Source organism: Salvelinus fontinalis, chromosome 2 (genome assembly GCF_029448725.1).
Source record: "Salvelinus fontinalis isolate EN_2023a chromosome 2, ASM2944872v1, whole genome shotgun sequence".
Classification (NCBI taxonomy): Eukaryota; Metazoa; Chordata; class Actinopteri; order Salmoniformes; family Salmonidae; genus Salvelinus; species Salvelinus fontinalis.
Window position 1 is genome coordinate 14,740,626 of NC_074666.1, and position 14,125 is coordinate 14,754,750.

Consider the following 14,125-nt stretch of genomic DNA (forward strand, 5'->3'; position numbering starts at 1 on the left):
CTCCTCGGGGACCCCTAGACGGTTTACGATGTTGTTGTAGCCCTGAACTAGCTCACATGATTTACCTAGTCAAGGGCTTGATGATTTAGTTGAATCAGGTGTGCCAGCTCTGGAGTAGATCAAACACACATGGTTTGAGAACCTCTGCCTTACAGACTACAGAGAGTAGGCTATGCAAGTAGCTATTAGACTCACACAGTTTGGTTGTTGATGATGACATCACTGAGGATGGGGCCATGTGGATGGAAATCCCAGCCTGTGATTGGGTGAGGACTGCAAGTCCCCTAGTGAGCATGTAAATCCCAGCATGTGATTGGAGACAGATGGGGAACCCCCAGCCAGCCATGTCCTCTGGAAACAGATGGAATCCCCAGCCAGCCACGTCTTCTGTAGACCATAGAGCTGTTCGGTTAATGAGGCCTCTTGGAGCCCCCTACCTTGTCACTACTCAGGAGGGAGTGGCAACCCCTGAGGAGTACTCTAAACCGGAGGGCCAACCAGTTAGTCCTGTCCCCCATCAGAGCCTGTCAGCTCCAGCAGCCGCTTGATATTTAAAGCATAGGTGGTTTTTGTCTAGAATGTATACAGCTTTTGTCTAAATTGACTTTTCATAGTAGGTTAATATAACTTGTGCAGCAGGCTGGGAGAATTCACATGGCAGCTCAGGATAATTAGGTTAAGGTTAGGAAAATGGTTTGGGTTAGCTAAAATACAGAAAATATATATTTTTGATGTAAATTTGACAAAAGCTAGTTAGACTAATTTAGACTAACGGTTCAGATATCTGAACTTGTATTAATTCATGGTCAAATTACCGACCATGAAATTAGTTACAAAATTGCTAAATGTTCTCTCCGCCCAATGGCAAAATGTGTAGAATTGCATAAAAAGAACTCTACATTTATCTCTGCAGTCAAGTGGGGCTGCTAAAATGTTTTGCTTGTGGGGGGGTGCCCTGCAAACACAATTTCGGGCCCCCAAAATCCTAGGGCTTTTGTCGTTATGGATGTGGGTACGCAGACCCTCGAGCCACTGCACTTCATCATGAGTTACAATCAAAGTTGCCCACCCCTGATTTTAAAGGACCATAGTTAGTTATTTAGGCTCCCTAGAAAATAAGCGGGTGCATCTTAAAATAATGCAATTTGGTGACCTCTTTTTTAATCTTAATCTCTTTTTTAATTCTGTGTCTGTGTGCTGGTTGGCCTTGGTGCCCAGTGGGTCAGTGAGAGAGAGGCTGTATTCATTAAAAAAAATATATATTTTATTTAACTAGGCAAGTCAGTTAACATTCTTATTTACAATTACGGCCTACCAAAAGGCGTCCTGTGGGGACGGGGGCTGGGATTTAAAAATATAGGACAAAACACATCACGACAAAGACACCACAACACTACATAGAGACCTAAGACAACAAAGCATGATAGCAACACATTACGACGACAACAACATGGCGGCAGCAGCACAACATGATAGCAGCACAAAACATGGTACAAACATTATTGGGCACACGGGAAGGGATGCATTTTCTGTGTGGTCAGGGAAGTAGGCCAAGGCTTGAGATGTTTCTAAGCAATCCTTAAAACAAAACAAAAAAACATGAGAAAATTTGAAATAATTGTGAAAATATGAACCTAATATGTTATGAGATCATTTTATAGTCCTCAAGTAGCATACCACCCTTTCTACTTAACACCGTCTCAATCACTCTTTCTTTCAGTCTATCCTCCCTTTTTCTCCTGTAAACTCAGTAATTTCTTATAAAGAAGCACTACTTTCCCTTGGTGGCTGGCAGCTGTAAAGTATATCTCTTTACCATGGCTAAGCTGATTGCTTTGTTTGTTCACTGGATGAATGGGAGGCTATGTTTCCTTGGTTGGCTGCCTGTTGTGGTGCATTTGGTTCATTCTGGCAAATCCTTATGTTGTGTTGTCGTCAGCTGGGTCTGTGAACAAGGCCAGCCTCTCCAGGTGAACAATGTTGTAGGATGTGAATTAGCTGTCATTAACATCCCAGGGCTTAGGGTTAGGTACTGCTGGGTGATTCACGATGCATAGCGTCTCATATTAGCGTCCCAAATACCTAGGTGTCTGGTTAGACTGTAAACTCTCCTTCCAGACTCACATCAAGCATCTCCAATCCAAAGTTAAATCTAGAATCGGCTTCCTATTCCGCAACAAAGCCTCCTTCTCTCATGCTGCCAAACATACCCTTGTAAAACTGACCATCCTACCAATCCTCGACTTCGGTGATGTCATTTACGAAATAGCCTCCAAAACCCTACTCAACAAATTGGATGTAGTCTATCACAGTGCCATCCGTTTTGTCACCAAAGCCCCATATACTACCCACCACTGCGACCTGTACGCTCTCGTTGGCTGGCCCTCGCTTCACACTCGTCGCCAAACCCACTGGCTCCAGGTCATCTACAAGACCCTGCTAGGTAAAGTCCCCCCTTATCTCAGCTCGCTGGTCACCATAGCAACGCCCACCCGTAGCACGCGCTCCAGCAGGTATATCTCTCTGGTCACCCCCAAAACCAATTCTTCCTTTGGCCGCCTCTCCTTCTAGTTCTCTGCTGCCAATGACTGGAACGAACTACAAAAATCTCTGAAACTGGAAACACTTATCTCCCTCACTAGCTTTAAGCACCAGCTGTCAGAGCAGCTCATAGATTACTGCACCTGTACATAGCCCATCTATAATTTAGCCCAAACAACTACCTCTTTACCTACTGTATTTATTTATTTTGCTCCTTTGTACCCCATTATTTCTATCTCTACTTTGCACCTTCTTCCACTGCAAACCAACCATTCCAGTGTTTTTTTTACTTGCTATATTGTATTTACTTCGCCACCATGGCCTTTTTTATATTTTTATTTATTAATATATTTTATTTGCCTTCACCTCCCTTATCTCACCTCACTTGCTCACATTGTATATAGACTTATTTTTCACTGTATTATTGACTGTATGTTTGTTCTACTCCATGTGTAACTATGTGTTGTTGTATGTGTCGAACTGCTTTGCTTTATCTTGGCCAGGTCGCAATTGTAAATGAGAACGTGTTCTCAATTTGCCTACCTGGTTAAATAAAGGTTAAATAAATAAATAAATATTGACCAGAGAGAAGTGAGGTAGGAGTTTGTTAGGAGCAGGCATTGTACTTGCCCAGGCCATGTGAATTGATGGTGAAGCATAGGTGGATTCTTTGTCTTCACGAGGTGATGCTGTACCAAAGGTGCTGGATAAATGAAGATGTCTTACTCAGGCCGTTTTACCATTTTGACCAAAAAAAATTGCACAGTTCCTGTCTGCTTAAGGGGTGGCTCTCCCATAGGCACCAATGTGATAGCAGCTTGGCCTGGTCTACTTAGTTCATTGACTGTATATGAACCAGAAATAAGGAGCAAGCGAGTTGTCTCGCTTCCTCTTCAGTTTCTGTGTCTTCTACTGTAGGGACTTTGGCAACCTTATTTTCCACCCTTCTCCTGACGTGTACTCTTGCACACTCCCCGCCATGCATTCCACAATAGTGGAAACTCCCTTCAAGCCAATGCAAACTCCCTTCACACCAATCCTATACTTTAAAAAAAATCCGTGACGGGGAGTGTGTTGGTGAAGGCTGAAGGTTGCGTCCGGATTATTTTGATATCTATCTCCTGAACCACAGCCCAACGTTGCCCTTTTTCTGAGGAGGATGTTTTGGAGTGACGCAGTGAGCCCATACATGCAACCCACAGTCCGTGGGGTTAGCTAGCTACTGTAACAGAGAACTTCATCTTGTCTACTCTCCCTCTTTTTTTTAAAGGTCATATTGATTGGTTGCCTAAAAGTCAGCTACATACAGAGATGAAGGGCAACACTAATATTTAGTTAAACCATGGCTTTATCTAGAAAGAACACAGTTTAACAGATTACTAACTGTGAAGCTACAGTTTTATCCTCACTGCATGTTAAGGTGTTTTTTTTTTTTTTTTTTTTTAAAGGTAGACTCAGCGATACAAAGTAAACATTTTAGTAGTATAAGGTCAACTTTCGCAAACAACAAAGAGCGTGTAGCAAGATGTTATCCTCCTCCTCAGTCTCAGACTGTATCGTTCTTATTCATTTTCAAGGCGAACAACGACTGCAGAGCTGATAAGAACCCTGCTATGATCCATCTTAACAACACTGATGTACCTGAGTAACCTTTTTTCTTTTTCTGTTTCAGACGAACAAAGGAGATGAGCTGTCCAGCCGTATCCAGAGGATGCTGGGTAGTTATGAAGACGTGAACAATCCCAACACTCACCAGTGTTTGGACAGCAGCTTCTCTAAGGACCCTCAATCTCACGTCGCCACAAAGTATGGGCGGCCATCTCGCAGCCGAGAGCGAGCGAAGCCTCCATTCCAGAACCCTCCTCAGTACGGGGCGAGCCAGAGCCAGAGTGGTGGTCCGTCCCGTGGTAGCCACTCTGGCCAGCCTCTGAAGAAGATCCAGGGTCCTTCCTCCTCCTACACCCAGTCCTCCCTGGATCTCAGCCAGGGCCAGGCCTGCCCAGACCCACACCAGAGAAAGACTGAGCTCTGGCCAGACCTGAGGGAGTGTGCCAGTCTTCCTCCGGTGCTCTCCGCCCTGTCCCCCCCAACTGAGCCCCTATCCCCCCTACATTCCAGTGACCCCAGCGGATCTGAACACCAGGACTCCCCCCTGCACCCTGAGAGGCACCCGACCTCTCCCCAACACCCCGACTCGCACTTCCCCATGGTGTCCCCCCTGGATGACCCCCAGAGAGACATCCCGCCTCCGGCCATCGATGGGACTACCCTGCCCTCTCAGACCTTCCCTCCACCGCTGGCCTCCAAACCCAACCTGGTTATGCCTCAGAAGCCCACAGCCTACGTCCGGCCCATGGACGGGCAAGACCAGGTGACCAGCGAGTCTCCGGACCTCAAGCCTTCTCCAGAAGACTTCCATGGGCAGTCTTATCATGAACCCTTACCAGACTTGAAAAGCACCAAGCCCAGCCTTTCCAAACTGAAGATACCATCACAGTCTATAGAGGTAAGGAGAACCATGTTCTGTTTTTAACCATGGTTGTGTGTGTGTTTGTGTTCCTTTTGATTAGCCTATATAGCCTGCTGTGTGAGAAATATCAGTTAATACCAGACGCATAATGAACACACAAGCCTGGGAGATTGGGTTTGAACTGGACTTTAGATTAGAACTGGACGGTGGACTTTAGATGGAAAAAATAGTTGGTCAGCAAAGGAAAAGATAAACATTACGTAACATCAAACTAACAAACCTTGAACATATCCTAAATTGGAACATGTATCAGATAGGCCTGTTTCTTAGTTGGTTAATATTGAACTTTTGGATGCCTCGACTTACTCTGGAAAGTAGCACTTCGAAGTTTGATCAGCTTAAAACTACAGATGGATGACAATTTTTTGGAGAGACTGCGTTCAGGCCCAGTGTCGATTTAGCTTATTGACACACCCTGTGAGGCTAGGTCAGCTCAGTGGAAGTCATGCAGAATGAAATGTCAGAGAGATTTGCATGCTCTAGTCTAGTTCTATTCTCTCTATGGGGGAATATTTCCATAATTGACTTTGTGTCCCAAATGGCACCTTGTTCCCTACCTAGTGCACTACTTTTGAGCGGGACCCCATAAGGGCTCTGATTTTTAAAAGCAGTGCACTATAAAGGGAATAGGGTGCCATTTGGGAAGCAGGCTTTGCGATGGGACCTCATCCTGCCTGTTTACCTGTGGGAGGAACAGACGACGGACACCAACGGGGAAATAATCTGTCCCCTAACTTTAGTGTATTCACGCCTGTGTCCTATAGTCTCCAATGATAATGAACGGTCACTGAGACAGACTGGTGACAATTTGTCTCAACAAGTGAATGCTGGCATAATTAGCCTAATCGTTAGGGATGTGCATCTTTCCCTTTTTTTTCATGAAGATTTCACGCGTGTCTTGATACAGGGTCGGTAGGTAGCCTAGCGGTTAAGAGCATTGGGCCAGTAACCGAAAGGTCACTGGTTCGAATCCCTGAGCCGACTAGGTAAAAAAAAAATGTTTGTCTGTGCCCTTGAGCAATTGCTCCTGTAAGTCTCTCTGGATCAGAGGTAAATTACTAAGATACAGCACCTTAAGATGGTGTTCATATTCCACTTGTTGCAACATGAATGCATTTTTTCTTTTTTTTTCTTTCTTAAAAATAAATCTCACACACTACCCCCATAATGACAAAGTGAAAACATGGTTTTTAGACATGTTTGCACATTTTATTGAAAGTTAATTATCTAATTGACGTAAGTATTCACACACCCTGAGTCTCAATGCATGCTAGTGACCTTCGGCAGCTATTGTACAGCTGTGAGTCCATTTTCAAGTCTTGCCGTAGATTTTTCAAGTAGATTTAAGTCAAAACTGTAACTCGGCCATTCGGGAACGTTCATTGCTTCTTGGTCGGCAACTCCAGTGTAGATTTGGCCTTGTTTTAGGTAGAGGTCGACCAATTATGATTTTTCAACACCGATACTGACTATTGGAGGACCAAAAAAAGTCGATACCGATTTAATCGGCCATTTTTATATATATATATATATATATATATATATATATATATATATGACATGACAATTACATCAATACTGAATGAACAATGAACACTTATTTTTACTTAATACATTATTTAGTTTCAAGTAAATAATGAAACATGTTCAATTTGGTTTAAATAATGCAAAAACACAGCTAGCAACTTATCTTGACTCCTTGCTGCACTTGCGTAACAGGTGGTCAGCCTGCCACGCAGTTTCCTCATGGAATGCAATGTAATCGGCCATGATCGTCATCCAAAAATGCCGATTACCGATTTATGAAAACTTGAAATCGGCCATGCCAGGACGACCTCTAGTTTTAGGTTATTGTCCTGAGGGAAGTTGAATTATCTCCCAGTGTCGGGTGGAAAGCAGACTAAACCAGGTTTTCCTCTAGGATTTTGCCTGTGCTGAGCTCAATTCCCTCTTCTTCTTTTTTTCCTTGATATACCTGGTTCAGTCCTTAACGATTACAAGCATACCCATAACATAATGCAGCTGCTACTTGAAAATATAGAGAGTGGTACTCAGTAATGTGTTTTATTGGATTTGCCCCAAACATAAAAAATGAATTGCTATGCCAAATATTTTGAATTATTACTTTAGTGCCTTGTTGCCAACAGGGATGTATGTTTTGGAATATTAAAAAAAATTCTCTACAGGCTTTGTTCTTTGTCAATTAGTTATTCCACAAGACTAACTTATGTTGATCCATCCTCAGTTATCTCCTGTAACAGCCTTTAAAACCCAGTAACTGTTTTAAAGACACCATTGGCCTCATGCTGAAATCTTTCCTCTCCAGTGACTGAGTTAGGAAGGACACCTTTATCTCTCTAGTGACTGTGTGTATTGACACACCATCCAAAATTGTATTAATAACTAAACTATGCTCAAAGGGATATTTGTCCAGTTTTTTTTTGTTTTACCCATTTACCAATAGGTGCCCTTCTTTGCAAGGCATTGGAAACCCTCCCTGGTCTTTGTGGTTGAATCTGTGTTTGAAATTCACTGCTCGACTGAGGGACCTTAAAGATAATTGTATATGTGGGGTACAGAGATGAGGTAGTCATTCTAAAATCATGTTAAACACTATTATTGCTCACAGTGAGCCCATGCAACTCATTATGTGACTAGTTAAGTACATTTTTTAATTTTTTAAATACATTTTATCCCCTTTTCTCCCCAATTTGTGGTATCCAATCGCTAGTAATTACTATCTTGTCTCATCGCTACAACTCCCGTACGGGCTCGGGAGAGACGAAGGTCGAAAGCCATGCGTCCTCCGAAGCACAACCCAACCAAGCCGCACTGCTTCTTAACACAGCGCTCCTCCAACCCGGAAGCCAGCCGCACCAATGTGTCGGAGGAAACACCGTGCACCTGGCCCCCTTGGTTAGCGCGCACTGCGCCCAGCCCGCCACAGGAGTCGCTGGAGCGCGACGAGACAAGGATATCCCTACCGGCCAAACCCTCCCTACCCCGGACGACGCTATGCCAATTGTGCGTCGCCCCACGGACCTCCCTGTCGCGGCCGGCTGCGACAGAGCCTGGGCGCGAACCCAGAGACTCTGGTGGCGCAGCTAGCACTGCGATGCAGTGCTCTAGACCACTGCGCCACCCGGGAGGCAGTACATTTTTACTCCTGAACAAATTGGTTGAATACTTATTGACTGAGCTTTTTCATTTTTATTGAATTTATCCAACAAAACATAATTCCACTGACAATTTGGGGATATTGTGTGTGTGTGTGGGCCAGTGACCAAAAATCTCAATCAATTTTAAATTCAGACACAACAAAATGTGTAAACAGTCAAGGGGTGTGAACACTTTCTGAAGGCTCTGTACATGGGCACTAATACGACGCAGGAACGATGTGTTTTGATTAGAGAACGAATCGGTTTGATAAGATTCAATGCACTGACATTTGTTGCATAAACCTTCATGTTCCATTCTAAATTAAAATCTGCTGCTGATGGGGCTCAAGAGCTCGGACTCTGACCTGGATCTGTTTGGGTTGGGGGGATATGTGAATGTGATGCATGTCTATGGTGTGTACAATGTAGGCACCTGATTTGAGCCATAAGGGATACTAGACATCTACCACCCCACAACCTCGAGTCTTCTTCGGTGTGACGCTACAAGCTTGGCACGCCTGTATTTGGAGAGTTTCTCACATTCTTCTCTGCAGATCCTCTCAAGCTCTGTCAGATTGGATGGGGAGTGTTGCTGCACAGCTATTTTCAGGTCTCTCCAGAGATGGTCAATCGGGTTCAAGTCTGAGCTCTTGCTTGGCCACTCAAGGACATTGAGACTTGCCCCAGAGCCACTCCTGCGTTGTCTTGGCTGTGTTCTTAGGGTCGTTGTCCTGTTAGGTGACCCTTCACCCCAGTCTGAGGTCCTGAGCAGGTTTTCATCAAGGATCTTGCTGTACTTTGCTCTGTTCATCTTTCCCTCAATCCTGACTAGTCTCCCAGTCCCTGCTGCTGAATAACATCCCCACAGCGTGATGCTGCCACCACCATGCTTCACCGTAGGGATGGTGCCAGGTTTCCTCCAGATATGACACAGGCCAAAGAATTCAATCTTGGTTTCATCAGACCAGAGAATCTTGTTTCTCATGGTCTGAGAGTCCTTAAGGTGCTTTCTGACAAACTCCAAGCGGGCTGTCATGTGGCTTCCATCTGGCCAATCTACCATAAAGGCCTGCTTGGTGTAGTGCTGCAGAGATGGTTGTCCTTCTGGAAGATTCTCTCATCCCCACAGCGGATCTCGGGAGCTCTGTCAGAGTGATCATCGAGATTCTTGGTCACCTCCCTGACCAAGGCCCTTCTCCCCCGATTGCTCAGTTTGGCCGGGCGGCCAGCTCTAGGAAAAGGCTGTGTGGTTCTAAACATCTTCCATTTAAGAGTGATGGAGGTCACTGTGTGGACTTTTAACGCTTCAGAAAAAAAAATGGTACCCTTCCCCAGATCTGTGCACGGACACAATCCTGTCTCGGAGCTCTACGGACAATTCCTTCGGTCTCATTACTTGGTTTTTGCTCTGACATGCACTGTCAACTGTGGGACCTTATATAGACAGGTGTGTGCCTTTCCAAATCATCTCCAATCAATTAAATTTATCCCAGGTGGACTCCAATCAAGTTGTAGAAACATCTCTAGGATGATCAATGGAAACAAGATGCACCTGCGCTCAATGTTCGAGTCTCATAGCAAATGTTCTGAATACTTATGTAAATAAGGTATTTCTGTTTTTAGTTTTAATACATTTGCTTAAATTTCTAAACTGTTTTCTCTTTGTCATTATGGGGTATTGTGTGTAGGTTGACAAGGATTGTTATTTTAATAGATTTTAGAATAAGGCTGTAATTTTAACAAAATGTGGAAAAAGTCAAAGGAGTCTGAATACTTCACGAATACACTGTATAATCGAACGGTTTTGACCGTTTGGAAGTTTTGATGGAGTGATCCTCTCTTCTCGCTTCGTCCATGCAGTGTGCGCCTCGCGAAAGATTCCTCGTTACACAGGGTTTAGTTGATAATTTCATATCTAAAAATGACCATATACACTGATTTTGTTTTAAAGAAACACTTTCAAAGCTATTGCTGATGGTGATATTAAACAATCAACATAAAATGTGTTGTCAGCACCGTTCAGCAGGTATAACCAGATGAGTTGTCTCCGGGAGCTTTTATCCAGTAAAACAGATTTTTCAGGATAGATGGCAGTAACCAAGGAAATTACATGGGTTGTCACTCAAATGAAGAAGACCCATCAATTGTCACAAAAGATGATGTATTTTTGGAGGGTAGAAAGAATGTAATATAATCAATAGATTTTGTAACGTTTGAATCCATTTTCGGAGCTATGCAGGCTAAATTTGGACCGATTTCACTTGTATCTTATGCATCGGCCCCCGATTTTTCAAATGTTTATCTGTGAATTGTTACAACCCTACTTGAGTAAACTTGACTAATCGGGTGCTGTATGTTTTTGTAGGCCTAACAAATTCACTTTGCAATGAATTCATTCCCCCCACTAATCACCTCACAGCCCTCATCATACTTGCAGATCAGAATTATGTCTCTGAAAGCCTCAGATCCGACTAGAGAATTCTCCCTCGGGTTGTTTTCACAGGGTTTTTTTCTGGATCAAAATGGGGCTTAGGTGGTGGGCACGGCGAGGGTATGACCAATGGCGTGGTCTCCGATCTAATATTTTAGTGCCCCTCTCGGTAGCAGAGAACATTTGAACTGTTTTTAAAGTGGTTCTTCACATTTTGCCATGGGGCGGAGAGAAATCTTTACTATTTTTTAAACCTAGTTTCCTGCTATTTTACACATTTTGCAATGCTTTATGCCGTATTCTTATTCTGAGTGACTCAAACATTATAACAAAACCAATCATACCATGATATTTTGGGGAATTTTCGATTCTCCCTGATGATTTTTATTTTTAATGTTGCCTGTCCAAGACTTTTCTATGCATAAACCCTGGAAGAGCAGAGCTTGTTGACGATACTGTTTTGAGCCAAGATTATTCTCCAACTTTCTCTCCACCCAGAGAGGACATCTTCTGAGAGCAGAGCAGCACACGTCATAGTATTATTTATGCAGCCTTTTCAAGGCTGTCCACAATGCAGATATATTAAACGTCTCTCTTATGTGGAATGTGGCCAATCCCCTCCCTCCCCACAGCCCAGGCTGCACCTGCAGCAGCTCTGCTCATTGTCGTGGGACCCCTTTCTCGCCCTGCCCTGGCCTCTGCCTCGCCTGGCACTGGTACACGTGGACACTAACCCAGCAGTGCTGATTTGGCAGGCTGCCGTTTCCACCCATTGTGGGCTCTAATCCAGCAGAGGATTGCTGTGTAGTGACTCATAACCCCCGACCCTTCAACTCACATTATCCCCCCCCAACCCTCACTCTACAAACTGAACACGAATAGAGCTGACGGGTCAGATAACTCCCCTAGTCATTGTCAGAGGGGCACATCTGTTCTAGATTATATATTTCTATCTGAACATTCCACAATGTTGTGTCCTACTGAACACATGCAGCCCTGATGGTCCATTTGATTTTAAATCCATAGTGAATGTCCTGGAGAGTGGGTGATGTAGAGGTGTTTTGTGTCTGGGGTTCCATTTGGTTATCGAGCTTGAAGCTGCCTGCTCTCTCTCCCTCCCCGGCTACTTGAAGCACTGTGCTCTACTCTGCTATCTAAGCCCTGCCTCAGTCATACAGTAGTGTAATGCTTCTGCGATTTAACAATGGAATTTAGCACAATCTCTCTCTGGTTGTTTGCCTGGGCAACTCAGACTCTGAGACACCCGGGAACTTTAGAGTGGGACTGAAGGTACTGAGAGAAACTGTATGGTTCAAAAAAGTTTCCACGTAGACCTACGAACTAAAACCTAAAGAAATGCCTGCTTGTGAATGAGCTTCAATACGCTCAGCAAATGTTTGCTGTTTTAAATAAAGTACTGATTACAAAAGTGAAGCCGAGACTAAACATAGTAGTGTGTTGGATCTGTAGCACACATGTTGGCCATAATGATGTATGCTTAGTAGTGGGGACAGTCAGGAAAGTCTTCTTGGGTCAGTGACGAGGCTGAAGTAAAGGCGCTCCGAGAAATGGGGGTGTGTGTGTATCTGTGGCTTTGCATTTCAGCAAAACGCCCACACGCACACACTGTCGTCAGGCCCGGCAGTCTGGTGCTTGTTAACACGCAGTGAGACAATCACAGTCAGTAGTAATACATGGTTGTTGAGGAGGCTTCTCTGTAGCCACTGGCCAAACTCAAGGTAGGCCAAACGGATTCCTAGATTTTATCACACAGTTGTACGTTTCTGAGGCTGTATTTACACACCAGCCGAATTCTGATGTTTTTCTACTATTTGGTCTTTTAACCAATCAGATCCTTTGGCCATAATTGGGCTGCCTAAGTCTCTCACTTAGAACTGCAATGCTCAAAGTAGCTAGACTATACTACCTGTCTGGTACACATAAGGAATGCAGTGAGGTGGTGTTGCTATGGTGATTGTTTATGTTGTGATCCAGACCTGGTTCCTGTTTGGAAACAGTCCATGCCATTGTACCCCATCCTAGATCCCCCAGCGTTGGTTAGTCGTGTGTGTGTGTGTGTTGGAATGTGGTCGAGCAGTAGTCTGGTGGCTGGCTCTACAGTAGTATGGGGTTTGGAAAAAAGGGTGTGTCGTGTTAGCAGTAAATATAATTAATCTTGGCTACTGAGTTGTTTTAAAAAAAAACTAATCTTGACATTTCGAGGCATACTCTGTAGGACTGCCAGGGACCTCGTGATACCATATTATCACGATACTTAGGCACTGATACAACGTGTGTTACGTTTCTATATGTATTGTAATTCGACGTTCCAAACATTGCTCACCACATGTCTGCTGCAGAGGGACAAGACAGAGACATGAGACAACTACTTTTGATCAGTCATGGAAATACTAGCACAGACATTTTGTTTTAAAAACAAGATGGAGAACAAGCTATGAAGGAAACATACTGGCATTTCGATTCAGATGCAGCCAACTATTGCAAAAATTATATTGCGATATTGTCATAACGACCCCCCCCCCCCCCCCCCCCCCCTTCAAGAGGCTGAAGAAATTCGGCTTGACCCCCGAAGACCCTCACAAACTTCTACAGATGCACCAATGAGAGCATTCTGCACGGCCTGCCCTCCAGGAGATCTACAGCACCCGGTGTCACAAGAAGATCAAGGACCTCAGCCACCCGAGCCTCCACACGGCCTGTTCACCCTGCTACAATCTAGAAGGCAGAGACAGTACAGGTGCATCAAGCTGGGAACGAGAGACTGATAAACAGCTTCTATCTCCAGGCCATTGGGCTGTTAGTCATCATTAGCCGGCCTCTGCCCGGTAGCCTGCCCAGAACCTTAGACACTGTCCCTTTAGAGACTGCTGCCCTATATACATAGTCATTGAACGCTGGTCACTTGAATAATGTTTACATACTGTTTTACCCACTTCATATGTACATTGTAGACAGTTTTTCCATACATTATCTATACTGAAGAACAAACTTCAATGATTTTACTGAGTTACAATTCATAAAAGGCAATTAGTCAATTGAAATACCTTTTTTATTAGGCCCTAATTTATAGATTAGCAAACCTAATTTACTAGCTAGAAAGCTAAGTGGTTAGCTTATTCCAGATTGGACTGAGTCTGAGGACAAAGTGAGGGAAATTGTCTCGGAGAAACTGAAGATACACAGGAAGATCTGAGTTGGAGTGCGCCCACGGGACTGGAAAACCCACCACCGGCCCAGGTGACAAGCCCAGGCCGATAGTCGTCAAGTTCCTGAGGTTCAAGGACAAGGTAGCGGTTCTGGAAAGAGCCAAGAACTTGAAAGGAGCGTACATCTTCCTCAACGAGGATTATCCTGAAGCTGTGAGCCAGAAGAGAAAATAACTATCCCAGCCATGAAAGCTGCCAGAGCTCATAGGGACATTGCTTACATCTGATATGACCGGCT

The 14,125-nt window shown here is 44.2% G+C and overlaps 1 protein-coding gene across 4 annotated transcripts in view; it reads left to right on the forward strand.

The window, feature by feature from the left end:
- LOC129812767 (AF4/FMR2 family member 1-like) overlaps positions 1 to 14,125 on the forward strand; it is a 67,386-nt gene that overhangs the window by 12,597 nt on the left and 40,664 nt on the right. For all 4 annotated transcript variants that reach the window (XM_055864622.1, XM_055864630.1, XM_055864639.1 and 1 more), the window contains exon 3: positions 4,214 to 5,047. In XM_055864622.1, coding sequence (XP_055720597.1) covers positions 4,214 to 5,047 — 834 coding nt within the window. The remainder of the gene's footprint in view (positions 1 to 4,213; positions 5,048 to 14,125) is intronic.